This window comes from Diadema antillarum, unplaced genomic scaffold (assembly GCF_040938485.1).
Source record: "Diadema antillarum isolate AM-2024a unplaced genomic scaffold, OU_Dant_1.0 seq00000599_RagTag, whole genome shotgun sequence".
Classification (NCBI taxonomy): Eukaryota; Metazoa; Echinodermata; class Echinoidea; order Diadematoida; family Diadematidae; genus Diadema; species Diadema antillarum.
Genome location: NW_027271529.1, coordinates 83,176 through 111,142, shown reverse-complemented (window position 1 = coordinate 111,142; position 27,967 = coordinate 83,176). Strand labels below are relative to the sequence as shown.

At 40.1% G+C, this 27,967-nt stretch overlaps 1 protein-coding gene across 1 annotated transcript in view; it reads left to right on the top strand.

Moving 5' to 3' along the window:
- Positions 1–27,967, top strand: part of LOC139735806 (neurobeachin-like protein 1) — a 95,781-nt gene that overhangs the window by 58,817 nt on the left and 8,997 nt on the right. The window contains exons 19-44 of the mRNA XM_071646556.1: positions 265–443; positions 1,197–1,371; positions 2,184–2,317; positions 2,472–2,628; positions 3,261–3,363; positions 3,810–3,960; positions 5,050–5,205; positions 5,987–6,140; positions 6,984–7,879; positions 9,394–9,633; positions 10,420–10,554; positions 11,222–11,351; positions 12,104–12,288; positions 13,007–13,156; positions 15,306–15,463; positions 17,140–17,264; positions 20,104–20,227; positions 20,989–21,140; positions 21,879–22,015; positions 22,876–23,079; positions 23,636–23,760; positions 24,515–24,655; positions 25,096–25,226; positions 25,868–25,974; positions 27,034–27,151; positions 27,685–27,917. Coding sequence (XP_071502657.1) covers positions 265–443; positions 1,197–1,371; positions 2,184–2,317; positions 2,472–2,628; positions 3,261–3,363; positions 3,810–3,960; positions 5,050–5,205; positions 5,987–6,140; positions 6,984–7,879; positions 9,394–9,633; positions 10,420–10,554; positions 11,222–11,351; positions 12,104–12,288; positions 13,007–13,156; positions 15,306–15,463; positions 17,140–17,264; positions 20,104–20,227; positions 20,989–21,140; positions 21,879–22,015; positions 22,876–23,079; positions 23,636–23,760; positions 24,515–24,655; positions 25,096–25,226; positions 25,868–25,974; positions 27,034–27,151; positions 27,685–27,917 — 4,700 coding nt within the window. The remainder of the gene's footprint in view (positions 1–264; positions 444–1,196; positions 1,372–2,183; positions 2,318–2,471; positions 2,629–3,260; positions 3,364–3,809; positions 3,961–5,049; positions 5,206–5,986; positions 6,141–6,983; positions 7,880–9,393; positions 9,634–10,419; positions 10,555–11,221; positions 11,352–12,103; positions 12,289–13,006; positions 13,157–15,305; positions 15,464–17,139; positions 17,265–20,103; positions 20,228–20,988; positions 21,141–21,878; positions 22,016–22,875; positions 23,080–23,635; positions 23,761–24,514; positions 24,656–25,095; positions 25,227–25,867; positions 25,975–27,033; positions 27,152–27,684; positions 27,918–27,967) is intronic.

Sequence of the window (27,967 nt, the reverse complement as noted above, 5' to 3'; positions counted from 1 at the left end):
AGTGTTATCATAGGCATCATTTCCATCATCACCTCTATCCTCATCATTACTTTGGTCATCCTCATTGCGGTTCTCTCGTCATATGCCATCATCTTTTTCAGAGATATTTACCAGAGATATCGAAGTATGATACATGTATGAACAAAGTGTTTGTCTGCAATGAATGTAGACCCTCCCCCACTACTATATTGAAAAATAGAATGTAATTCATCTTCCGTTAAAGTATGCTACTTTCCTCTTTACTTCCTCTCCTGTGATGGAAAGGTCCAAACGTTCTGACCCTATTCCAAGTGGACGACGCCGACCTCGCTGACCTGAACAGTAAAGTGCTGATCTACTACCACGGAAAGGCCTGCAAGGATGCCACCTGCATGGACCTCTCCCGGAACCCGCCCTACGATGGCACCCTGGCTGGTCACAGCTGCAGCACTGGTGATCTTAAGGTCTGTGCTGCCCCATTGCCCATTGAGGCTGTACCCTGTATTGTGTGGTGTGCGAGGTTTAGGGTTCAAACCCTGGTCGATGTGACTAGTATTTCAAAGAGGTATGACATTCAAAGGTACATAACGTCCCCCTTCCGCAGAGGGCCATGACACTGTCAAGGAATCTTAAAAGACTGGTGCTATTCTTCCATGAAATCAAGTGGGGGTATGGTAGTGTCTTGCGACCATTGTTTGTTAGGTCTAAGGTTCAAACCCTAGTCAGTGTTCATAGTATGCCATAAGAGTATGACATGTTGATTTAACATCAGTTGGTGACAACCAGTGCAATTATTCTTGCAAGAAAGTCACTAGTGGCAGTGGATGTGTGATAGTTACTCAAAATGTTATGTTCTGTCACATTTTAGACATCACAACAGTATTTGTATCATATGATATAAAGAGTTTGATCGCAAAAGGAATTAACTCCATTCATGTCAATGTAAGATATTTGCAATTAAAACCTGCTAAAAAAGCAAAGAAAATAATGATAAGATATGGGATATTTGTAGTCATAACTTCAAGAATATTCCTTGTTATGTAACAAATGAGGCATCATTGGAAAGGTTTTATTTTGCTCTGTCTGATGATGGACTTACTTTCACATTTTTAAAAATGATACTTGACCTGTTTAACAATATAACTCTTCATAACTTTTCTCAAAGATTTTTTTATTTCACTGTTTTTTTTTTTATCCCCATGTATCTTGTTCTTCAGGATGTGTTGAATGGGATCGGAGGGGTGCAGATCCTGTTCCCCCTGCTGGAGCTCTCGCTGCAAGACACCAGCGTGGCCCAGGACGTCACAACCCCAGAAGAAGTGGATTCACCCACATCGGCTGATGGCAACACGGACGGAGATTGGGAAATCCTTCCTGCTAACATGCAGTGCGGTACGATTTTGTATACCAATCTTTGGCAATGTATATCGTCAGCCGAGAACCAGAAGGGCGTTATCGCAGTTTGGGTTGGGGTATTGAGTTATTGGTACATGTATCATGTTCTAGAGCTTGATCTCCTCTACAATTTGGTGTCAATTTTGATATATTTTCATTTTCAGTAAAATATTAAAAATTAAAATCACGAGGGCACTATTTTACTCGATATTTGGAAGAATGCTTATAAATCTACCCACTTCTGATTAAATAAAATTTTTGTATCATGAAAATGATTTGTGTGTGTGTGTGTGTGTTTATTTATGCTTAAATCTTAGAATGTGATAGTGCCCTTATGCTTCTCAGCTGACAATGTGTTCTGTATTTCATGGTCTTCGCAAATTTTGCAAGTAAACTGATATTTGGGAAATTGAAAACATACCCCAAAATTACATGTACCTCCTTTAACTGTGTGCAGAGCATATTGTTTCCAATTAAGGAAATCAACTTTGCGAAGTGAAAATAAATGATACATTTATTTCACATCATTTCACTGTGGTTCTTAATCACAAATTTAAACTCATCCAAGATTATCGTACAAGTCAATAACCACAAAATAGTATGCTCTTGAAATAAATGCTGTCTACAGTAGATGCATCTAGACATCATTGTCATGCGCATGTTTTTTCTTAGAGCTGTGATTTGATGCAGACACAGAGCTTAAAGTTTGCCACTCGTAATTGTTGGTGATTTCAACGAGACGTGACTATTATTAAGTGAAAGCTGTCATCATGGGACCCTCCATCATTCTCTCTCTTTCTCGTTTCCAGAAGCCAAACTTGAGAGGACTCGTATCTCGGGTTTCCTCGTCCTCTTGAAGAACATCTGCATCGGACACTCCATCAACCAGGAGCTCCTACACAAGACCCAGGGGTTAGCAACCATCGGAGCTCTGCTACAAAAGGTTGGACATTGCTGTTTCTTTTATACGAACTCTGTGTTTTATTGTTTGGTGGGGGGGGGGGGGGGAGGGGTAGGTGTTTATTTCTCTCTGCCCTGAAAGGTTCAAAGGCATTATGTTTCATATTTTTTTCTCTTCTTTCACACAATCATCAAAGGCTGAACCATCGCTGATTGACGTCAACGTCCTGATGGCGGTCCAGCTCCTGGTTGAAGCTGTGTGTATGGGCAACCCTCACCTCCTCAAGACGGCCCACAGACACATCCTCTTCGACTTCCGGATCTGGAGCCGCAGTGACTTTCCAGTCAGGATAGGTACGATCCGGGTCGAGATACCCACTACACCACAAACATCCCAAACTTGCTTTGCTTTCTTGGTTTCATGGAGATACATTACTTGATGCGATGTACACCTTTTGATAAAGTGAATGGAGAGGCATCCAGGAATTTGACATTGTTAATGATAAAGCTGATGTTAAAGGAGTCACAATTTTCAGCATCCAGGCTCCACCTCTCTACCTCAAGCTCCGTTTCAGTCCTGCAGATTTCTGGACAGACCCGTGCCAAGAGTTTTTTCCTATTTTCCCCCACCCAACCCCCCCCCCCCCATCCCAATTTTAGACAGGCAAACCAAAAACAAAATTTTAAAATTCGATGCAACTTCCTGTAACTAAAGCCTTGTAAACTACATGGACTACCCGATCTCCCATTCCTTTCACTCACAGCAAATGGGCTTTTACCCATTCAAAAGGAAAACGATGGAACAAATCTTCTACTAGTAACATAAAAATGTCTGACAATTCTGTTACATGGGACTGTTCATCGAAGGTGCTCTTTGCTATTAAAGCAACTCGGCATTGTTACTTAACATTCATATGTGCATTAAGCATAGGCTATTGCTACTGTTCCTAATGATGCCTCTGTATTCATGTCTGAATTCTTTGCAGGTCACATTCAGTACTTGTCGACCATCATCAAGGACAATCGCAAGAATTTCCGCAAGGCGTATGGTGTCCAGTTCATGCTGGACGTGATCCGGACCTATTACAGGTAAAAGGCAACTTGAAGTGAAGTATTAGCAAATGAGAAGTAAAGGTCGTTGTATTAATATCTTGGTCATGATGATAAATGAGGCATTGATTTTAGGTTCCCATGGGTAATCACCTTTGTATTAGATTACTTAGATCAGTTAATATTCTGGTAGTCATTTTGGTCATATAGTGCTCCTTTGTCTGAAACTTTTGACTATAAATAAACCATTTTCACTGATACACAGATTTGATGAAACAAGTAAACAAACAAATTAAAATCTCTGGACAGATGAATTGATCTCTAGATAGATGAATGAATAAATAATTGTATAAAGTTTGCCACATGCCACTACGGCAATTTCACTCTAAATTTTGCTCACTAAACACACATTTCCCTCTGTGCTGCTGATATCCAAGTATTTTCTGATCCTGTTTTCTTCGGATATGTTGACAATAATCCCACAGCTGCAACAACACAGACCTGGCAGCCGATGACGCCAAGGCCATCCGTCACTCCCTGAGGGGTCTGATCCGTTACTACGTCTACCGCAACATCAGCCATGTGGAACTGCAAAGCATTCTGGGATTTACTGTTGCCGTCAAGGAGGACGCGCTGGTGAGTCATCCAGCTATTTATAGTAGAAGTCCACCTTCATGAACATTCAGTGACACAACATTTGCTCCTGCGACAGTTGCTCCAGTCTTATCTCCTCCAAGGACTTCGGGTTAGGGTTGTGATAGGGTTTTAGGTTCAGTTTGATGTGAGGATTAGGATTAGGGTTAGGGTTATGTTTGTGAGTAGAATTTATGTTTGGTTTAGCGTGCAGGTATTTCATTGGAGCAATTGTCGCAGGAGCAAATGTCATGGAAATAGTCAGCAAATGGTATGAACCAAGCAGATTGTACCATTCTGTACCATACAGAGAAGATGGATATTAAATATTCATTGATCAGGGATCATCATCTACATGTATATACATGTATATACCAGGTAAATGGAAGAATACTTCCATCAATAAGTCATTTCCAACTGCTGAATTGATGGATCATATTCTTGTATCTACACAAGAACCACTGTTACATGCAAGACTGTTTGGACTTTCAACACTCAACCCCTTCTAATCTGTCAAGGTAAATGAATAAACAAAATGGAAGTGAAAAGAGCAAACTTTAAATTTGCAATATTCACTATAAGGAAAGTTAATGTTATTGCCATGAGAACAGAAATATGAATACAACTCCCGTTGTAGTGAAGTCAGCAGAACCAGCGTTTTTCTTGTGTTACATCAAAATTTTGTTATAGCTGAACAAATAAGGACTATAAAGATATATAGATAATAATTTTGGGACCTGAGTTTTTACTTCGTTGTAATAAAATCTTTTATAATGACTGTCTTCATCATTACGGGAACGCCCTGTATATTGTGGCAGTGTCAGCCGTTGCTACTGTAAAACCCGAAACATTTTGCCGCATGGAACTTTGGATTATGGAAGCGGATTGGAAGCGACAGCCATTTTCGCGGCATGAAACTTTTTGCGAATTGCCACTGGCATTTAAGGCATTGTGTTGATAAAAAACATTACACATGCATTTTACTTTCGCAAAGCGTGGCCTCTCGTGAAATTTGTGAAAGTTTGATGTGAAAGAAAATTTCTGGTTTAACAGTAGTCCCATGATCTTTCTCCCCCGTGATGGTTTCTCCAGGTCAACGAAGCTCTGGACCTCCTTCTGACACTCCTGGAGACGCCAGGCAAAGACCAGCTCCTCTCCCTCCTCTTCGAGCACGGCTCAGCGGACCTTCTCTATGTCCTCCTCACCCGGAAGGAGTACCCCGATGGGGTCCAGGTCCGAGTCCTCAAGGTAAAGTCCTGGAGGAAACAACCAGATTCAACTCTTCTCCCCTCGTGAAATTATTTATCATTATTTCTTTTTATTGAACTGATTTATTTCTGATATGGGACATGTTAAAACTTTTTATGACTTTTTGCAGTAATGCACATTACTGTAAAACAAGATATATTCGTGACATGAAATTTTTATGAATTGGAGCCGATGGCCATTTTCCCGTTGTGAAATTTTTGCAAATTACCACTGGCATTCAATGCATATACATGTAGTGTACACAATAACTTTTGCATGCACTTTAATTTCTCTGTTCTCACTAAATTTTTCGAAATTAAAATGCATGCGAACATTCCTCGTTTTACATTATGTGGATATAACACACACTATGGGATTAAACCTCATTGTCCGCCTACCTTCGTGTGGTGGCAGCCTGTCTATGAAGGTGAGATGACTTACCCCCAGTACACACAATCCATACTGCTTGTCCCAATGGAAAATCAGGGGCACTGATAGTGCAGCTTTCCATGGGCTATCAAATTTGTCTTGTACAGATGAAAGATGAAAACAAAAATGAAATATTAAAATGCCCTACATTTATGTTTCCCCGTGAGTAATGTCTCTAAATAGGTTTGATTGCATTAACCCGGTAAAGACTAGTCCAGAGTATACTTGGGCAGGTGTCCATGGGAAATGCATGTTGTAGCAAAATCAGCTTGTCCTCAACGGGTTAAGTATTCAGGTCATGTGGTGCTTTTTTTCTCTCTCTTATTGCGATGTGTATATTTTTTCCTTTCAGTTATTTGCTGCCATGCTTCATTCCACCAAAGTGAGCGACAAGAACAAGACGAGGATCCGCCTCCTGGACATCGGCTTCTCTGGCTTGACGCTGCTCATGGAGCATTCCAACATCAGCATGTCGGTGGCCAAGACCCTCATGGAGCTAGTCACAGGTGGGTCGCATTTCAAGCTTCATAGTTTGGTCCTGTTCTTCCTCCATCATCAGCATCATCATCATCATCGCTATTATTTTCATCATCATTATTATCGTTATTATCATCGTTATCATCATTTTCATCACCATTATCATCATCATCATCATCATCATCATTGTTATTATCGTCATCATAATCATTATCATTATCATCATCATCATCGCCATCATCATTGTCATTATTGTTATCATCATTATCGTCAGCATTATCATCATCAACATCATTATCGATATCATCATTATCATCATCATATTCATCATTATCGTTATCATCAGCATTATCATAATCATTAACACTATTGTCACCATCATCTTTTCCTTCGTCTCATATTCTCTCGATGTTCTGATACTTCTTTCCTTTAAAATTATCTATCACTTCTCTTCTTGTACTCCTTTCCTTTTTCATCTTCTTGTGCCTTTTTTTACCTCCTTCATTTTTCTACTCTTCATCTTCTTCTTTTTTTCATTCTCTCCTTCCTCTTCATCTTCCTTTTCTCCAGTCACATTCTTTTTCCTCCCGACTCATTTCTCTTCCTTCCTTGTTGCTCTTCTAATGCTTCCACTATATAGGCATCATAGTTGTTCCTCAAGAACTATCCTGTATAATTATATCTACAGCTGTAAAAAACAAAAACAAAAACAAAACAGTGAATAAACATAATGCAATGATTATTAAGCAGTTTATTGTGATGTGTGCTCAAATATTGGTCACCATATAAAGCCTATAGTTCAGCTAAATCCATGGAATTGCAGTTTCATGAAGCATGTTTGAAAGCATTTCTTGTGATATGTGCTCTTACAGAGGGGCAGCTCAACCACAGGGGTTTGCTGGCGGTGCTTCAGGTTCTTCACACTGCAGATGCCTTGGTCAAGCTAGAGGCTTGCACTCAGCTTCTTCACATACTGTACACTCAGCCCGAGGCCAAGACGAAGATCTCCCAGATTTCAGGCTGGCAGGATACGCTGGTGCGTCTCCTGATCAAGACGGAGTACTCCAACAACAGCCTGAGCGTGGACATGAACGGATTCTTCAGCACCAAACAGCTGCAGGCATCCGAGTCATCTCTGGACAGCCTTCCGACGGAGAACAACAACAACCAGACGCCCCCGCTGACGCCAGACCATCCCCCGTTCACAACGGTGTCGTCGACCTTGGAGGGGTTTATGGAGGGTCCCCTGACACCGACGCCAACAGGGAACGGGGCGGTGGTGAACTACGACACTGCCTCACATGCCAGCTCAGAGCAACTCAGCCAGGAGGCGACATCCTTGGATCGCGAACACAGCGACTCCTCGGCGAGCAACCCGCCGCCGAGACCCATGCAAATCGTCATCGACCACACCCCCGCTTCGGAGTGTTCCCCCTCGATTCCCGGCATGCCCCCGTCCCAGTCTGAGTCGAGCTGGTCCCTGCCGATCTCGGTCGACACGGACTCCATCGCCACGGAGAGCATGCTGAGCATAGACACGCCCGACAACTCCAGCATTGTGTGCGTCGTGGACAGTGGCGTGAGCCTGACCCGGCCCTCAGACCTGGACATTTCCTCCTCGGACCGGGAGATGGCACCCTTCGACGTGAGTCCGGGCGGAGTCATGCAGAGGGAGCGCAACGAGCAGACCTTGGTGGACACCCTGATTAAAATCCTGGTCCAGATCATGTGGGTTGGACAAGAAGGATGTACTGAGGATGCATGGGTGGTAAGTCCTGCACAGACCAGTCAGCAACAATTTCAGGGCCCAGATTCCGTTTAAACAGTCACGAAAACGGTCATAGCATTATCTTACTTGACTGATGGTATCATCTACAGTGTTAGCACTGCTGTTCCTAAAGGCATTGCAGTCGTAATCACCCCAGCTTTGCAAGATGCCCATCTTTAAGTTAGGATCAAGAGGGACAGAACTGGTCAAGCACTCTATTATCAGACCTACATATTGGCATGTGGCAGGCTTTGAACCACAGCTCTTCCATTTGAGGGTCATGGGCCTCATCCCCTGTGACACAATGCTCCTTTTTTTTTCAAAAGTCAAGAATTCTCACAAGTTACTAGATTTGGCATTTAGCCAAGCAAAAGCTCATGAATTTGTGCATGAATTTCAATATTTTTATTCTAACCAGTCTTAACTCTGAGGAATACAACGTGCCGCAGGGCATTTCAACTGCTACTTTATATTTTGTCACTTGTCCACCAGTTCAGTGTGGACCTCAAATTACACAGTTGGCAATTGTTTTCCCAATGAGGAGAGGAAAATTCCCACCATCAGAATTAGGATTGCTTGTGATCCATTTGTTGTTGAGGATATACAGGAAGTCAAACATGTTCATGTAAATCCATTGTGGAATCCTGAGGCACATGTATTCATCTGGTGGTAACTTCTTATAAATATGAAAAGTGCTCTTTGGAAATCTGAAGAAAATTCAAGCAGCACAATTCTTGTCATCCTGCGGATCTTGGCAAAATATGCTTTTGCATCTTTTCTCAATTTTTTTCTTTGAAAGCTGATGCCTAGAGGCAATGTAAGGTGATATTTGTGAAGTATGCCCCATTACTCTGCATATATTGTATATTTGAAGGATGGATAATTCTGCTACCAGCAGTCATTTCTCATGAAGTACTACATGTAGACAGCTTGAAGAATGAAACCAAAATACATATGTGAACTGAGGGAATGCAGAAATATCAGTAGAACACATATGGGAAGTTTGAGGAAAATCAAACAATTCATTCAAAAGTTATGAGGTTTCAAAGTTTTGATGCAGCCATCACTGAATGGGAAGACTACAACATTTTGTGACGTTATGTATGGAAAACGATGTAAAGAAAGAATAAAGAGAATTCAACATATTTTCACATTTCTAGCACAATGAAAGAGCACTTGACTTACCTCTTTCAGAAAGCAGAGGGAATAATGTTGCCCTTAATCACGTATCAGTAGCAAGTTGAGGGAATATGTAATTTTGGGGAATTCTCTCTAAACTTTTGTGATAGCTTTGTGACATCAGGAACTGTAGTAGTCTTCTCATCAAGCGATGGCTGCACTGAAACTATAAAAAATTTTGACTTTTCAACAGATTGTCTGAGTTTCCTCAAACTTTGCTGATGTATTTTACAGATATTGCTGCATTCACTCAATCCACATGTGTATTGGGGTTTCATTCCCCTGTTAATGCATTACTCAGTCCCACATGCATACATTCATGTACTGTCCTCCAGGCCAGGGGTCAGGTCTTCAAATGCATCAGTGACCTGGCCGGCTCCCATCAAATCCTGCGGTCGGTCAACCTGATCAAACGCCAGATGCTGGAGAAGCTGCTAGAGGGCGCTGCGGGGGACGTGAGGTCGTCCGGCCCGGGCAATCTCTCCAACTCGGAGAACGCCCTCTATGTCGTCAAGCTCGTCTACGACTTCCTCTTCGGGGTCAGCGGGTCGGATGCGCAGAGCTGGAGCGTGAAGGTGGGTCACCTCACAGTCTTCTTCACATGATAAGCAGACAACCTAAGGCTATATCGCTTTTTAATGCTGTTGAGTACAATGGCAATCACCAGCAAGGCATCCAACAAAAATCACTGGTAACAATCATTCAGACAGGGATGTGATGTCATTAGTGGTCTACACATCTGTAGACAGGAAGAAGTACGTTTAAACAAAAAAGTGTAAATGCTAGCATGAGTGTGTTCATGTTGACCATTCAACAGTCTTCATCAGGTCTTTACCATGATACATGTTCTCAGCATTGGCTTGTTTTGCAGTTATCACTACGTGAATATTCGAAAATTTGATAGGATACTATGAGTTAACTACAAACAAAAAATTGTATTCTTTCTAGAATTCATTTAGTGGAAACAGTAAACTGTGTTGATTTTTTTTTTTTTTTTAATGATTTGCTAGGAATAGATGAATATTTAAAGTCAACCCCTGTCAGCCTGTAGAGAGGTTAAAGAAGCATAGATAGATCTTCTTCATAGTTCCATGGCATTTGCTCCTACAACAATTGCTCCCATGAAATATCTGCACACTAAGCCAAACATAGATTCTACCCACAAATATAACCCCAACCCTGATCCTAATCCTCACATCAAACTAAACTTAAAATCCTATAACAACCCTAAACCTAACCCTAAGTCCTTGGAGAAAATAAGGACGGAGCAATTGGGGCAGGAGCAAATGTAGTGTCACCCTTCTCCATCCATAGTTATCAATTTGCCGTAATATTAACCCTGGCCTGTCACCCCTCTGTAGCTTGAGGAGGGTGTGGTCGACTTACTGGATGTACTCCAGGTGTGGACGCTGACAGCGGAGTTTGACGAGTGGAAGGACATGTCGCAGCTGGGACTGAGGCTTCTCCTTCGGTTTGCATCTCATAAAGATCTGGAGGTAAGCGATGCACCCTACACCTCAAGGGGTGTGGAGAGGGGATGGATAGGGAGAGGAGGGGACTTTCAAGTACCTCTTATACTGGTACTGAGCTTATTTTGTATGAAATAGCGTAAAGTCAAGGCCTTGAATAGCTGTTTAGGCTAGATAAAGTGAGTGAAAGGGTGCATCGGGATGTTGGTGATGGAAATGGTGAGGATAATCATGAGTGATGATGATGATGATGATGACGATGATGACGATGATGACTACGATGACGATGATGATGGTGGTGATGGTGATGATGATGATGATGGTAATGATGATGATGATGATGATGAGGAGGAGGAGGGGGAGGAGGAGGACTAAAGCATTGTTCATGATGATAATGGTCGTATGATGATGATGGAAAGGTGACAGTATTGATGTCGGTGAGGGTGATGATGGTGATAAATGTAAGTGGTGGTGGTGGTGGTGATGGTGTTGGTGCTGGTTGTGATAACGGTGGTGGTAATGATGACTGTGAAGATGATGATAGTGATTGTTGAAGCAAAGATAGCTGTGACAGATCTAGTCATTATGGAGGTAATGATTGCTCAGCGAGGTTGACAGTGGTGTTGGTGGTGGTTGTTCTGAGAGCTTTTGAAGTTCATCCAGGAGATATCCCCTCACTTCAATCATACCACAGATTTGTGCGATGGCATCGGCAAGACTGCATCACCTGATCCAGTCTCGACCAATCGCCGAGCCGAGTGAGGCCTGTTTCTTCCTGGGCTCTCTGGATGAGGCTCTCGTCTCCAGCATGGATGACACTGATGGTGAGCAAAGAGCAACACCTGGGCCCCATTTCATAAAGAGATGTTAGGATAGCAACTCTTGCTGGAATGGCAAATGTCATGGTAACAACAAGAATCCAGCATCCTGATTGGCTGTTGCTATTCTAGCTAGACTTGCTGTCCTAACATCTTCTATGAAAAGGGGCCCAGGTTCTTATTTGCAAGGGACCAGTTGCCTAACGTAGTCATTGTCACCTGTAATACTTTCTTATTGCATCTTCTGAATCACCCTTTTATTTCTTGTGTGTTTATTTGTCATAGATGAGGTAATATTGCTTGTAAAATAGTATTTTCAGAAGCAATGTGCAGTTCTTAGTTGCTCCAACTACATTGAAATCAAGTTATGATTGGTTTAAATAGACTATTTCACAGTTAGCACTAGTCTGCAATGACCTCTCCAACCACATACTTTGCAAAACATGGAATAGTCTTCAAGAAGAGCAGTTGAAGACAGCCATGCAGGAAGTGGTAATTCACATGTCAGTGCTGCATGAATGGCATATGTTAATGTTGCTGAAAAGAATGCGCATTTACCTTTAAATACCAATCTGCACCTGGTTCATCTATAACACAGTTGTCATGGAGCCCTATCAAGGTTTTGAATACCTTAGTTGCAAATCCATTTCAAGAGAAGGTCTGCAATGACATTTTTCTGCACATGCTCAGATTGGAACAAACTGGCTTATTTCATTCACGTACAAGTGTGTGTTCTTTCTCAACTCTCCTCACAACAGGTGCCGAAGACTCCTTTGCCTACATGATCCCGCTGGCCAGGGCGATGATCGACAAGTACCGGGACACTCTGGGCATGGCCACCTTCCTCCTCAACCTCCCGTCCACTGAGACGAGTCCGACCTTTGTGGAGGATTTCAAGGAATACTGCCGCTCCGACGAGTGGAGGATGTACATAGAGAAGCAGGTATGGGGTCTTTAAAGGGGAAATGAAAATATGGACGTTCTGTGAGAAACCTTTCTAGGTATCATTGTAAGTTAGGGGGAGAGTGGTCTAGGTAACTCTGATATCATTGGAGATTTGGCTCATAACTTAAATATTACACCTGGAATTGTTTGGCCATATACAAGTGACACTGCTATCCATCATTTAGAAACGAACAAACAATCAGGCCTAAATGTGCGACTGCTCTATTATAAAGGCTGGATTTCGCAATGTTCAGTTTCTTACATTTTCACTGCCAGTACCAAAGTGTGATGTCATAGCTACATGTATTTATCGCAAATATCTCCTCTTATTCAAGAGTTTGTTTTCTAATTTCTTTTTGTTTGTAATTCTTGTGTTGTATTGTTATGTTCAAATTCCCCCATGATATAGTATTTTCTTTCAGAAGCTTTTACTGGAGTTTTCAAGATCATTATGGTTTGAGAGTGGATTCCGATCTCTTTCATGTCAAAATCGTTTAAAAATTTCACTCTTCATGAAGGGAGAAGAATACTACATAATGATATGTGTGTCAAAAATGTATTGCTTCCGGCCGTTATATACATTCATGTAGGATTATACTTTGTAGTTTATCATATCATGTATCAAAGCATGTGTGCATTCTTTGAAGAATGCAGAAATCAAATCAGATCAAGTTTAATCAAATCTTTGGTATTTTTGCAAATGCGCCGCTGCGTAGGTGAAACCCTTTATGCATGAGTTCATCACCAACAACTACTCGGACATTTCGGCGAAGATGTCGCGCTTCTGGAGGAAGTGTTTCGACGTGATGAACACAAATATCCACAAGAGGGAGCGGGAGAGAGGGGAGAGCAAGCTGAAATTCACTGTGAGTTTTCAGAGTCACTTTTTATCATTTGCAGATTAAAAAAAAAAACAGCTTTCGTACTTCAAAATAGTTCTGAAATGTGAGTTGGGGATAGAAACATCCAACGTAAAAATGTTAATCAGTATAATCAACATAAGTATTGTTAGATATACAAAATGTGAACAGTGCTTTGATTATAATCGTTTCTAGAATAAGCCATCTACAGTTACGGTTTATTGAGAAAATAAGTGATACAATGTATCTCCTTATAGTTGTGACTTTATTGCCAAATTTTATATGATAGGATGTTTTGGGATACAACTGAACTATAAATATGCATCAAATGTGATAATTTGAGCATTTTTTTAATCACTGCTCCCAATGGTAAACAGTGGCTTAAATCGTCACCTCCAATAACCAAAGATTCCCATAGAACTAACACTTAGCACATCTAGTAACCGTATTCAAAGGGTGAAAGGCATTTTCTTTCCTATTTATGTGACATTTTTGCTGCCACCAGAATGTACAATGTCCACTCTGATGCAAAAAGGAAATTCCATCCTCATATTATGTTGCTTTTTATCAATACAGAAAAATTCAGAGAAGTGGACCAGTGAAAATTTTGGCTGAAAATCAGACACACACCAAAAAAAAAGAAAAAAAAGTTATGAACTGTTACAGTTTAGAGAGTTAGACGAATGTTGTTACTTCCTTGTAATTTCAAGAACAGCCAGTGTCAGTACAGTATTCATCGCATAATCGGGCATCTGATAATCGGGATCCTCGCTTAAATGATATACGCTTCCCAGAAACATTTCCAACGCACGTTATTTTCACTGGATAATCGGGCGGGGACCTCTGATAAACGGGACAATTTTTCTTCAAGCGATCTTTGATTTTGTTAATATTTTACACAAAAAATCTACCAAAATACCACAACAATATTTCAAAGATTCCGTATCAGTTGTCGTTTACAACAAACTTACAAAGCAAGCTTCGGATTGGTGTGTTTTGACCTCCGTCCATCCAGTACATGTACATGCATAGCCATGAAAGCGCCGTGTATAAGTATCCATACCCATGCCATTGCAAAGCACATGCCTTCGCGAACATTTTTCTCCCCTACATTTAAAGCAAAGCCATGTGCTCGCTTGCAATTCCTACTCGACTCACATCCAATAAAAAACATGCCTCGCTCATACAGCCCAGGCTGTGTGCGTTGTTTAATCTCAGTCATACACTCTGAGGGCAAAGTCCATTGTTATCGCGCGCCTTCGTATCTTGTTATCTACTGTCTTTGGTTTCAACTTTCAATACAGCTAGCTGTACACTGTGATCTGTGTGTACGTCACAATCTTCCTCAGTTGTGACTGGGCAAAAGTTACGTGATTGAAATGAGGGCTATGAACAGTTACGTATTCAGTGAAATGGGGGAGAGAGTGGGAGGGAGAGCGTGAAAGATGAGAAGGGTTCAATGTATGTGCGAATAGGTAACGTTTTATGAATCTAGACTATGAGCTGACATTGATTACGTGTACACGCGTGTTTGACAGAAGAATCGAACCCGGTTGCGATTACTCTACATCATTGCGAGAATGCATGGAGAGCTGGAGGGTCGCGCCGAGGGGTAGCGTGTTGTGTATTCATGTACATGTACAGTACGTCAGTATGCATGTGTGTGTTTGTGTGTGTGTGTGTGTGCACTACATGTACATGTCGTATGCCGTTAGTGTATGGTGAGTACTCATCGCGAAATCGGGCACCTCGCTTAAAGGGGCCGTGTTTGCTACTCCCAACCTGTCCCGATTATGCGATGAATACTGTACAAGATTCAATGTTTGTATGACAGTGTAATATTATGCAATGAGCTCGATGAAGCACAAGCTCATGGTGTAATGATAGCAAAACAGGCTGCACTGTTCTCATTTGCAAATAGCATCTCTTGGTTCAGGGGTGAGTTTCTTCAATTTGTCTCCCTTTACAGGTTAACACCTGAACCTTCACCCCTCTGAATAATATCTTTCTTTCATTCAGCACCTCTTGGTGTTGGTTTGTTGTTTTTGTTGTTGTTTTTGCATCCCCATTGCAAATTTGTGCATCATTTACCACAGAATATAATTTCACCTCACAAATACAGTAAAACCTGTTTCTTGTTGTGTCTGATTATCAGGCTCAGGTGACAGAGCCGTTCAATGCTCTCTGCAAGACAGAGAATGCCAGGTACGCCTCCATGTGCACCAAATTGACCAATCAGCATCAGTCTACCATGAGACAGTGGAGGGCAGCAAAGAGGTTCCTGATTGGAGAGAGGGGAGCGTGGGCAGAGAGGTGAGACATACCCAGACACTGCTGGAGTTACAAATGTTAAACACTTGATTCTTATACATTTACAATTACAACCTCTCTCTCCCTCCCTCTCCTGAAGCATTATCCCTCTCACCAAGTTGGTTGTATATTATTACTCCATCAAGGAAGGAGGTTATGTTTTCATTGGCATTTGTTTGTTAGTTAGTTTGTTTGTTTGTATGTTTGTTTGTCAGTGTGCAAAATAACTCAAAAAGTTGTAAACGAATTTGGATGAAACTTATTGGAAAGGTTGAGAATAACACAAGGAACAGGTGATTTGATTTTTGTAGTGATTCGGAAATTTTTATGGTTTTATGAAGGATTTTTTATATTTTGGCAGGTAGGGTCAATAAACTTGGGAGTTCAAGCTGCACATTTTTGAAGTTTGCATACACGCATTACAGTGCTTGCTTTGCTCAGGCTCCGTTGCTCCGGTCAGGCTCCGTTGCTCCGTGCAGGCTCCGTGCAGCTGAAAGCTGATGATGTAACAAAAGGTTCTATGTATATTGGGAAATCGGGCAATTTTCAGCATGCATTTATGTACGAGTTGAAATCACTAATCTCATTTGGAGAACAAGATCATTGATGAAAATGAGCTGCTTGGCGGAGGTCAGTGCTAGCAGAGTGCTTCTCTAGTTACTTGATGTAAAGTATTATGATACATGTATATATGCAGTCATGATTAATGTTAACATAAACAGCAATCTGTTTCTTGTTGTGAATGCTCTGTACTTTGTGTTTTTCCGCATGAACTGCATGTCTTTAAGATGAATAAAGAAGGTGTTTTCATCAGACCAGACTCGAGATTAACAAATGGTTTCATCATAGAATATGTTCCTTTTCGGTAGCAGTGAGGAAAATCGATCTATAAATCCTTTTTAAAATAAAAAATGCAACAAAATACACCGAAGATGAATTTGGTGTCTTTTATCAGAGGAATATTAGGACTCAACTCTCAGGGCAATGGTATTTTGAAGACGTTACGATAGAGTTTATTTCCAAAAGAGATTTGCCTGTATGCAGACTATGGTTGTGGCTTGTAGAGAAATGATTTAAAGGACAAGTTCACCTTCATAAACATAAGGATTGAGAGAATGCAACAAAATTAGTAGAACACATCAGTGAAAGTTTGAGGAAAATTGGACAATCGATGCAAAAGTTATGAATTTTTAAAATTTTTGTGTTGGAACCGCTGGCTGAGGAGACTACTACAGCTTGTGAGTCATATGCGTACAACAGTATTAAGAAAATATAAAGAAAATTCAACATATTTTCACTTTTTTCGCATAATAAAAGAGCACTTGACTTGCCTCTTTCTAAAGGCAGGGGGAATAATATTACTCATAACATTTGTCGGTAACGAGTCGGGGGAATGTGTACTTTTTTCATAAGATGAAATTTTGTGAAATTCTCTTTATATTTTCCTTATATTGTTGTACGCAAGTGACATCTAAGTTTTTCACACACTGCAGTAGTCTTCTCATCCAGCGGTTACTGCACAAAAAACTTCAAAAATTCATAACTTTTGAACGGATTGTCCGATTTTCCTCAAACTTTCAATGATGTGTTCTACTAATATTGCTACATTCTCTCAATCCTTATGTTTATGAAGGTGAACTTGTCCTTTAAGAACTTGCCTCCCACTCCTTTCCACGCAGGAATCCTGAGGAGATCTACTGGAAGCTGTCCTCGCAGGAGAACTTCTCCCGCATGAGGCTGAAGCTGACCCAGAACTACAACTATGACTGTCACCTGGAGGCCAGCCAGCAGAGAGATAATACAGGTTAGCAGAGATCCCTGTTTGACCCGTTGAGGACGGGCTCCAAGTATACTCGGGCAAGTGTCTACGGGAAATGTGTGTTGTAGCAAAATTAGTCCATTCTCAACGGGTTAAAAGACTTATGCAATGCAAGTGCATGTTGACTTGTGTTAATTTATGAGACCCTAAACATCTCCTATGGGACCAAAGTAGTATCTAAGTACTTGTCATGTATTTTGTCCTAATTTTGTATTATTATTTGCCAGATTACCTAGATTCACCCACAAAAAAACTTCCAAACCACGATGCTGCGAGTGACATTATCTGTCAATTATTGCAAAAATATCAATATGATGAAGAAAAGGAATTGGAATGTACATTGTACAGAAGAAAATCATCAACTGCACTGAAGACTTAAGCTACAATACCTATAACTGACCTGCTATACTTACCTGTCTCTTGAATTGAAGACCAGTCAGCCTGTTGAAACTGAACACACATGATGTATACCTACACAAGATGAAAGCTCTTTTATAATATACAGCTTGTAGGTATTACTTTTGAAAATTTAAATGGATGTGGATTACAGAGTTAATAATTTAAAAATGCGTACTGACTCCAACATCTCTCTTTGCACCTTTCACTCGCTCTCCTGAATTTTTTTTTTTTTCTGTAAGATTTCATTTGTATGATTTCCTTTTTTATGTGTGTGTTTTCTTCCATGTTTGTTCACATTGAGGATGGTAGATGTGTTGTTTGTGTTATGATTCTTGAATCGGTATATAACGTAGAGTGTATCAATACTATGCTTTTTCAGTTTATTGCCAGAACAACAATGCTGTCGTATGTTTATTTCCGCTCATTGCAGATATACCAACTCAATCTCGTGCGACATGAATAATCCATTCACTAGCATCGATCCTGATTTTCATTTGTTTAATACCCACAGTTCATTTAATTGTTTTACCTCTGATGAATTTAATGTGCATTGCAAATACACCTCAGAACTTAGTATGATTCATTTTAATGCCCGTAGTCTCCCGAAGAATTTTGAAGATATATCCACATTTTTGTCCTCACTGAAGCACTCTTTTAGTATAATTGCAATATCAGAAACATGGATATGTAAAGACCCTGTGATTCCATTTAATTTACCCGGTTATACTTTCATTCATTCAGATAGAGTTTTTGGTCGTGGAGGAGGTGTTGGTCTCTTTATAAAGAATTTTTTTTTTTTTCAAATTCGATCGGATATTTTTGCTTTCAAGTGAAATTGATAGTCGCGGTATTTGTGAGTATTTGTTTATTGATTTTGTACATGATAACTCCAAATACACTGTTGGTGTCATTTATAGAAAACCGGACTCAAATGTTGACGATTTCATAGAATTTTATTCTGAAGCCCTCTGTACTGTAACGAAGGAACATAGAAATATATTTATAACAGGTGATTTTAATGTAGACCTCCTGTACATATAACGAATGTAGCAAATAAGGTATCTAAATGTGTAGGCATATTATATAGATTGAAAAATATTCTTCCAGAGTTTGCACTTTTTTTGCTGTATAATACATTTATGCTTCCGTATCTTAATTATTGTGTATCTGTATGGGGCAAATATAGTAAAACAAAGATAGAAGTTTTACATAAATTGCAGAAAAAAGCATTACGAATATGCTCTTGTAGTCATTATCTTGCTCATTCGGCTCCTCTTTTTCGTAAATTTAATACTTTGAATGTATTTGATTTGTATACTTATAATACCGCTGTTTTGGGATTTTATTATTTCAAAGATATGTTACCTCATAATATTTCATGTATGTTTTCAACTAATAATGAAATTCATAAATACAATACATGAAACTGCAATAGATTTCATATGTGGGTAGTAAAAACAAATCTGGTTTCAAACTCCGTACGTCACCAATTTCCGTTAATCTGGTATTCGATTCCTAGAGATATTTGTTCACGAAATAGCCTGTCCTCATTTAAGAAATTTTTGAAAATAAACCTTCTAGCAAATCACACATAGTCAATTTATCATATCATTTGTCTTATGTTTTTGTTTTGTTTTGTTATGTTATGTTTTGTTGTTTTTGTTGGTTTTCTATCCATGTCTACACTTTGTACCTTAAAAATCAATTATTTTGTGCATACTCGTAAGGGAACTTACTTCACAAGGCCTTTTTGGCTTTTCTCAAGTTCTCTTTTTTCATTTTCACTGTTATATGTAAATGATTGATTATCTTTTTGTGTATTGTAAAATCCAATACTGTTGTATTGTTTTATCCGAAAATGACATGAATAAACGAATGAATTGAATGAATGAAATGAATTGAACCTTCCCCTAGCCTGACCGTAACTGGCATTTTTCCATGCAATGGCCTATGTTTATCATATTAGTGTAAACATGTAGGAGAGAGAGGGAGGTCCATCCAAAATTGGTTCAGTTACTAAACAAGGCCAAATTTGAGAAAGCATTAATGAATTCACAGTGACCAAAAATTTCTGTTCAAATTAATGAAATCTAGCATCAAGTTTCTATTGCAACTGATTGACAAATTGTCGTACATCAATATAAATAAGCACCGAATTAATCAGTGTTTGATAGTAGCCATTATAAAAAATCTTGGTCATGCATACACAAACAAGATTCAAACCTATCATCTAAGGGCTGTAGGTTCAATTCCTGTCTGAGTATGTACATGTATACCCATGATTTTCCATTATGGCTACGAATAAAACACTGACTAATTCAGTGCTTGTTTACAACAATGTTAGGGCAATTTGTCAAACAGTGGCAAAAAAAAAAAAAATGTCTGCAAAAGAAAGTTTGAACAAAGACCTCTTTTCGTCCTCAAGGAGTGGCCAAGGAGGAGTCACAAGCTCTCCCTCTGGCGGTGGCGAAAGAGGCGCGGGTCAGCGACATGGAGCTACAGGACGACAGGCTGGGAGACGAGGAGTGGAATCTCGTCAATGTTGAGGGGTAAAGACGGATGACAACACGAGTGGACATGGTGATGATGATGATACTGATGATGATGATCGTTCATACTGAAGATGACACTGATTCTTATGATGAGCTCATGATGAGGGTTGTGATGATGATGATGATGATGGAGGAGGTGGTGGTGGTGATGGTGGTGATGATGGTGATGACAGTGATTGTGAGAGTGATTACTAGGGCAATACTCTGACTATTATGATGAATATGATGACGACAATGACGACCATGACGACGGCGACGACGAAGACGATGGTGGTAATGGTGGTGGTGGTGGTGGTGGCGATGGTGTTAGTATTGTACATACATGGCCTTAGTGATATTGTTCTTGTATAAAAGAGGTATGATGAACTTCAAACAGAGAGTAGAGATGGACATCATTGACACCGAAATACTTTTTAAAAATTGTTTGTGGTGATTTCCATAATAACATTTTCTTTTTGGTCTTATAACACATTCTAATCAGCAAAGACCTCAAAAGAGTAAGGATTTGTCTCCAAGTTGTTACGCTCTGTTTGCAAACTTTGCAGTATGGAAATCTGCATCAATAAAATCAGCACTTTTGGGAACAGAAGAACCGAAACAAGAAATAGGAGAAGGAGGTAAAGAAGAAAGGGAGAGAAATTTTGAGGCTAGTTAAGAGGAGGTAGGAAGATGGGTTAGAGAGAGAAAAAAGGGGCCACAGATGAAGCAAAGACTGTCGAGTCTTGACAGCATTCCTTCAATTTCTATTTTGATACCAGGGGAGGAGAGGACCAGGGCGAGACGGTGAAGGAGAAGGTGGTCGTCTCAGAGGACTGCCAGCTCATCACCTTAGTGGACGTCATCCCAGGCAAGCTGGAGGTCACCACCACCCACGTCTACTTCTACGACACCAGCCCCGAGAAGGAAGAAGGTGGGTGCCTGCAGAATTCTCTGCCCATTCACACGCACTGAAAAAAAAAAATCATGATCCAAATCACATCAGTTTACAAAGCAAAATCATGACTCAAATCGCATTGGTTTGAGCGAGGCCAAACCGTGCATGTATAAGTCTCAGAGTTTGACCTGGCTTTGACCCAACAGTCCTGTAAGCCTTGCATGATGGAGTATAAAACCTGGTACAACTTTGGACAGCATTCATACACTCTTTGCATCGCAAATATCATGACTTTTCAGAAAAAAAGTGGGACTATTGTGAAAACGTTATACTTTAAGTGGTGCATGGATCGTCATTTGAATGTTACTATTAGTCTAGTAGTAGTCTGCTTGTAGTCCCTCTAATTGGACTTGGCTATGGGGTACAAATGCTGTTCTAAATTGCAGCCACTGCTGCCAACTGGCTTATACTGGGAACGGTGAGTGAGATACAGTTGCCTTATCCACTGGCCCATAGTAGCTCCATATCATTCATAAACAATGAAAAAATCCACAAAATGCACAGTTTGCAAAATTGAAATAGATTTTGGGCATTTGTTTGTTTGTTTGTTTGTTTGTGTTTTTTTTTTTTGTTCATTTGGTTTTTTTTTACTCCCACCTGGTCAGTCTGATCATTTAAAAGAGTTGTTCTAAATTGTTTCCGCTCAAAGTCAGAATGATATAAAATGGTACAGACTTCAAAGTTTGTGTCCCTTTTTGAATTCGATCTGAGCAGTGTTTGGCCAGGACTTCAAATGGTCCCTGTCTCACCTCCGAGAGGTCCATCTGAGACGCTACAACCTGAGGCGGAGTGCCATTGAGGTCTTCTTCATCAACCAGACCAACTACTTCATCAACTTCAGCGACAGGAAGGTGAGACCTAACTGACAGACCCCCTTTATGATGGTTACAGTTTTTGATTGTGTGTACAGTGTGTTTTCATTGTAATGTGGTGGCTTTCAGAGTGCATTTCATTGGATTACAAAATGAACAAAACCAGCATTACAGTCGCTTGAAGTTTTAACCACTATCCATTATTCAGCATTTAAAAAGAAAAATGTGACTGCCCAGCTCAAAACCCACAAAAAGAAGGCTGAAATAAATTTTCACTTTCTACATAGTTTGAAAGAATGAACTCTAAGCTTTAAAATGATATATAACTTGTTAAAATTGCACCATCCTAACCCGTTCGAAATGTGACTTAAACAAGAGAGAGTTAAGAGGTGTGGTTTCATAGAAAAGGGAGAAAAGATGGCCTAAAGATTTATGGTCCTTCAGGTGTGGTGTGCAGCAATATCAATGAAAACATCTCCTATTTCTCAGTGAAAGCAGTGTCTGTCCGAAAAAAATATTGTGTAGAAAAACTGGTAATTTCTTGATTTTGGTTTAGTTTTAAGCTGCCAAATTTTGACAGCCGATAGGGAAAAGATTACTCTTCAAGGTAAGACAAACTTAAAAAATTTGAGTCTGACAACCTACTTTGTAAATTGCATATTTTGTTCCATTACAAAGAATCCTAATCTGCAACTTTTTGTGGGTTTTGAGCTGGGTGGTCATATATGTCTTTATGACACTAATTTTAGACACCTGTGTACATGATTTCTTTAAAAACACCAACTTAATAAGTCTGTATGTTCTTATTCCATGTATTAAAATATATATATGTTTTTCATAAAGTGAAAATTAACAAAAGGAATTGATTTTCTCACAATATTCCTTCACCCCATTTGAAGATCAGGAACAAGGCCTACAGTCGCATCCTGGGACTTCGGCCACCCAATCTGTACTACACGGGGGCCAAGTCCCCGGCAGACCTGCTCAAGGCCTCGGGTCTGACCCAGAAGTGGGTCCAGAGGGAAATCTCCAACTTTGACTACCTGATGCAACTCAACACCATCGCGGGGCGGACCTACAATGACCTCAGCCAGTACCCCGTGGTAGGCATCGTGTCTCACAGACTCATCTTTGTTTTTTCATTTCATTTTGTTTTGATTTTTCCGTCTGACAAGATGGCTTGATAGCCCATATTCAGCTGTATTAGCTGGTCTTCCATCGGGTCCAGGTGTATGTACTGTACGTGGGGGAGAACCACTTCACCGGGTTATGCATCCTGCTCCTTGCGATGAGTGAATGAAGCAGGATCTTTTACGAGCATGAGCTGTGACTCTCTCACATAGGAGGCCTCCATTTTTTGTCCTATCCGAGGGAAAGAGTGTTTTGCCTCTTACCAGAGGGGACGGTGTGATTACACACAACATTGCTCAGTAAGACTCACTAGGATTTAAACCCACGCCCAATCCCCAGCCGTTCGATTGAAAGGCAATAACGCTACCAAGTCAGTTGGGTAGCTCTGGTGATCTCATCTCATCTCGTCTCAAGAGACACCATCACTTTGATCAAAAGTGGTCATTTCATAGGCAATGTTCACCCATAACAAAAGGGATTGTTTCCTTTCATTTCCATTTCTATTTTTCTCACTGTTATTCTTGTCAGTTCCCCTGGATTCTCTCTGACTACACCTCCGAGGAGCTCGACCTGAATAACCCGGAAGTATTTCGTGACCTTTCCAAGCCGATCGGTGTTGTCAATCCAAAGAACATTGCGGAGGTCAAGAGCAAGTAAGGATATTTTACCTGCTAGCCCTTAATGTGTTAGCAAAGTGGAACAGTGTGTACACAGCTGTGGAGCGTTTTGTAGCAATTGACACTCAAAAGCTCACATAGGGTCAAGTCCTTCTTCTTTCTCTCACATACATTAATCAAATGTAAGTAAGATCAAATTGTGTGATTAGATATGGTTGGGAATTGCTGTTGTTATTTTTTCCACAATAGGTTATATCTGTCTTAACGTGAGTATAGGTCTTGTGCAATTTGGCATTGTTGTGATAAGAATATGATTTGCCAAACAGCACAGATGAAAATAATGCATAGTGGATGCAGCCAGTTTTGATGAGTGATAGATTTCAATTGAATTTTGAACTCAGGATTCAAGCCTGTAGGCTGTACGTACTTGGCAGACTTTTTAAGGGTTAGATATAAATGTCCACCCATTGCCTTTTGCTGCTGAAATGTGTAGTTGCTGGTAGTGAGCATTTTGTATACTACAGTTCATCTGACTTGTCAATATTCTGTTGACAGTTTTACTGTGGGGATATTATGTGAGTGTAGGCTTTTGCCTTGACAAAGTTCTCTCTACAGCAAGTCAAATTGATAGGCAACAAAAGCAATTCATACAATTTTTGAAATATAGGTTCTAAGTGGAAGTCTCAAAAGAAATGTAGCCCTCTGTTTTGAATGCAAGAAAGCGACATCAAAGGTTATCTGTGTCTTGGAAATGATGCACCCCTTGGTTTATTTATCTTTTTTTCTCTAGGTATGAGAATTTTGAAGATCCATCGGGAACTATTGACAAGTTCCACTACGGCACCCACTACTCCAATGCGGCGGGTGTAATGCACTATCTGGTTCGCATGGAACCTTTCACAACACTCCACATCCAGCTCCAGAGTGGCAGGTAAGAGCATTTTGCCTTGAACCAAGACTATATTTCTTTTCTTTTTTCAGTTGTATGATAGCAGACTACTCCCCGCCTCAACCATACGATAGAAAACTGCTCCCCAAATTAAAAGATAAGATAAAATAAGTACAAAGTACTCTTAATGAGGGGGTTATTGTTTTTGTGATACATGTAATTTGATTAAGATTAAGACACAAATATTCAAATTTGAATCACATGCCTCTTAACCACCACGACAACAACAACATTTATTTCTGCAAACCTTCATTGAGATTTAATTTCAGTACCTTGTAAAAATCTTTGTTCTGGTCAGTTTAGCCTGATTTCCAGACCCCAAGCAAACTGAACTCTAATAATTAGGGTCAACTTGAACATGGAGTTCCAGTTTACATGATCTTGAAAGTAGAGTGTCACTTAAATACGTTTTCTCTTGCCAGGTTTGACTGCGCTGATCGCCAGTTTCACTCTATAGCATCTCTCTGGGATACTCTGATGGAGAACCCAAACGATGTCAAGGAACTCATCCCAGAATTCTTCTACTTGCCAGAGTTTCTTGTCAACGCTAACGGTGAGTGTGATGCCATGGCTTTCTTCATTGTTGGCACCCTCACAAACAGCATTGCTGAATACTGTCAACATCTGTGTCATTGTCATTATCATCGGCATTATCATCACCATCATCATCACTACCGTCCTCATGTTATCAACTTCATCATCATCATCATCATCATCATCATCATCATCATCATCATCATCATCATCATCATCATCATCATCATCATCATCATCATCATCATCATCATTTCTACCATCAACATTTGGTCATCTTTTTCATCATTATTGCCATCACCATCATCATCATTATCATCATCATCATCATCATCATCATCATCATCATCATCATCATCATCGCCACTGTCATAATCTCATCTTCATCATCATCATCATTATGATCTTCATAGTCATCATCATTGTCACAATCACCATCATCATCATCATCATCATTTTACATTATTGCTCCTGTCATTGACATGAGCGTTCACTTTCCATAGTCTTGCCATTTTTAAGGAACATTCAGATGAAAATTAGGTTTCTTGTTCGGACAAGTACTGTAGATCCCCAGATTTTCTGTTGATGTTGTTGATGCAGTGGTTTGTAGTCATCACCTTTGTCTCAAAATATTTGTCCAACCATTATAATTTGCGACAGATTTTGACTTGGGACACCTTCAGACAGGGGAGAAAGTGGAGGACGTCATCCTTCCAAACTGGGCCAAGTCCCCCGAAGATTTCATCTACCAACACAGACAAGCATTGGTGAGCAGACAAGACTAAATATCAATCCTGTCAGTTATGGTGTGTTTTTCCAGGTGCTGTAGTAATGTCAAAGAGCTCCGACAGATTGTAGATTTGGTTGATACATCGTCTGCCTCTGAACTTTGCAGTGACGTCAACCTTACAGTCAATAGCAACGTTTAATGTTATACTTGCTAGGAATGGATATATATATAGTCATATTTACACGCATGCTGGACATATCTCTACATGAAAAGCCAAGACAGTTTACAGTCATTGATCTAATAAAAATGTTCACAGTAAAATCTGAACGTAAATTGTTAAGAAAGACACTCTAAGAAGCAACTGTCTCTTCATGCATAGTTTAGGGATTCATGTATATTTAGGGGCAATTAATGCTTTGAATATTCATCAGACCACTGGGAAACAAAGAATATAAATGAAATCTTTTATCAGATCATTCTCAGGTTTTTGTTTTCTGATATGGAGAAATATGTAACATCTATCATGACCCCATGGTTGCATTGCTGCGCTGAAGGCATGGTATAAAAGGTTCAAATCCCCCCTGCTTTGAGAAGCATGTGGTATTGTCTATCTAATCTCAGATAATGTGTCCATATTAAAGGGTTGTTGTTTTTTTTTGCTACATGTAAAATGAGCACCAAATGTAATATTTCTTTTTAATTGTTATCTTACAATGACATATTGCCATGCAAATTTGGTGAGATAGACAATTCCATTTTGTTAAAAGGGGGTGCAAACTGATGTGTTTTGTAAGGAAATAATTAATTTCTGAACAGAAGAGGACATTGTCAAAGCAACTCTGTGAATTGTGTATATTTTGTGTGCAATCTCATTCTCTCACATGCTTTTTATCCCCCTATTTTTCCATCTGTCTGTTTGTCTGCCTGTTTCCCTTTCTGTCTTTCTTATTAGCTGCCTGTCTATCTGTATCTATGTCTATATTTTTATTGACATATATTGATATATTTCTTCTTTCATGTATTTATATATTTATCTATGTATCCATTTTAGTTTATCTGTCTATCTCACACTTATATCTATTTTTCTATCTGACAGGAGAGTGACTATGTGTCTAGCCACCTCCATGAGTGGATTGATCTCATCTTTGGCCACAAACAGAAGGGACCCGCTGCAGTCGAAGCCCTCAATGTCTTCTACTACTGTACCTACGAAGGTGAGCTCATCGCATTGATTGCCATATTTGGTGCATCAGTGTATCTGGAGGCCTAGTTACCCAGGAGATCAACTGTCTTTAAAATCATTTTTAATGGTCATAGATGCTGGGCAGAGTAAGCATCTTTTAAAGATTTTTTTTTTTTTTTTTTTTTCAGTTTAGAGGAAATTTGCTACATGTTGTGATGCTGAGGTACTAATTGATGTGCAAGATATCCTCTTTGTAAATATCTGACAGGATCTTACCATGGCATCTGTAATTCATGGCTATTTTTTTTCCTCTCACAGAGTGATGTAGCAGTAGTATTCATCACCTTATGTGATATTTCCAAGTTTTGTATGAGTCTTATTTCAGACCATAACTAGTTTAATTTTTACCCCATTCTTGTCACTAAGTGATGTGCTAATGGTATTCAACTTTTTAGAGCTATTTCTGGGTTTTAAGTTAGACTTGTTTTAAGTCAAAGTTGGCCGACTCATTTTTCTCCCATGGTTTCTTCCTCTGATTCTACACCTTGATGCTCTTACCGGTAGGCGCCGTGGACCTGGACGCCATCAAGAATGACTTGGAGCGGCGGGCTGTGGAGGGGATGATCAACAACTTTGGCCAGACGCCCTGCCAGCTGCTGAAGGAGCCCCACCCCCAACGCCGCCTGGCCTCGGCCGTGGAGGAAGGGAGCGCCAAGGGCAAGGGGCTGATCCGCAGCCAGCCCAACTTCCACAACATCTTTGAGCACCTCACCGAGCTCAAGGCCTTCTTTGTTGAGGCGAGTGGTCTGTTTGTTCTTTTTTCAGTTCACTACACTCTTTTTCACCC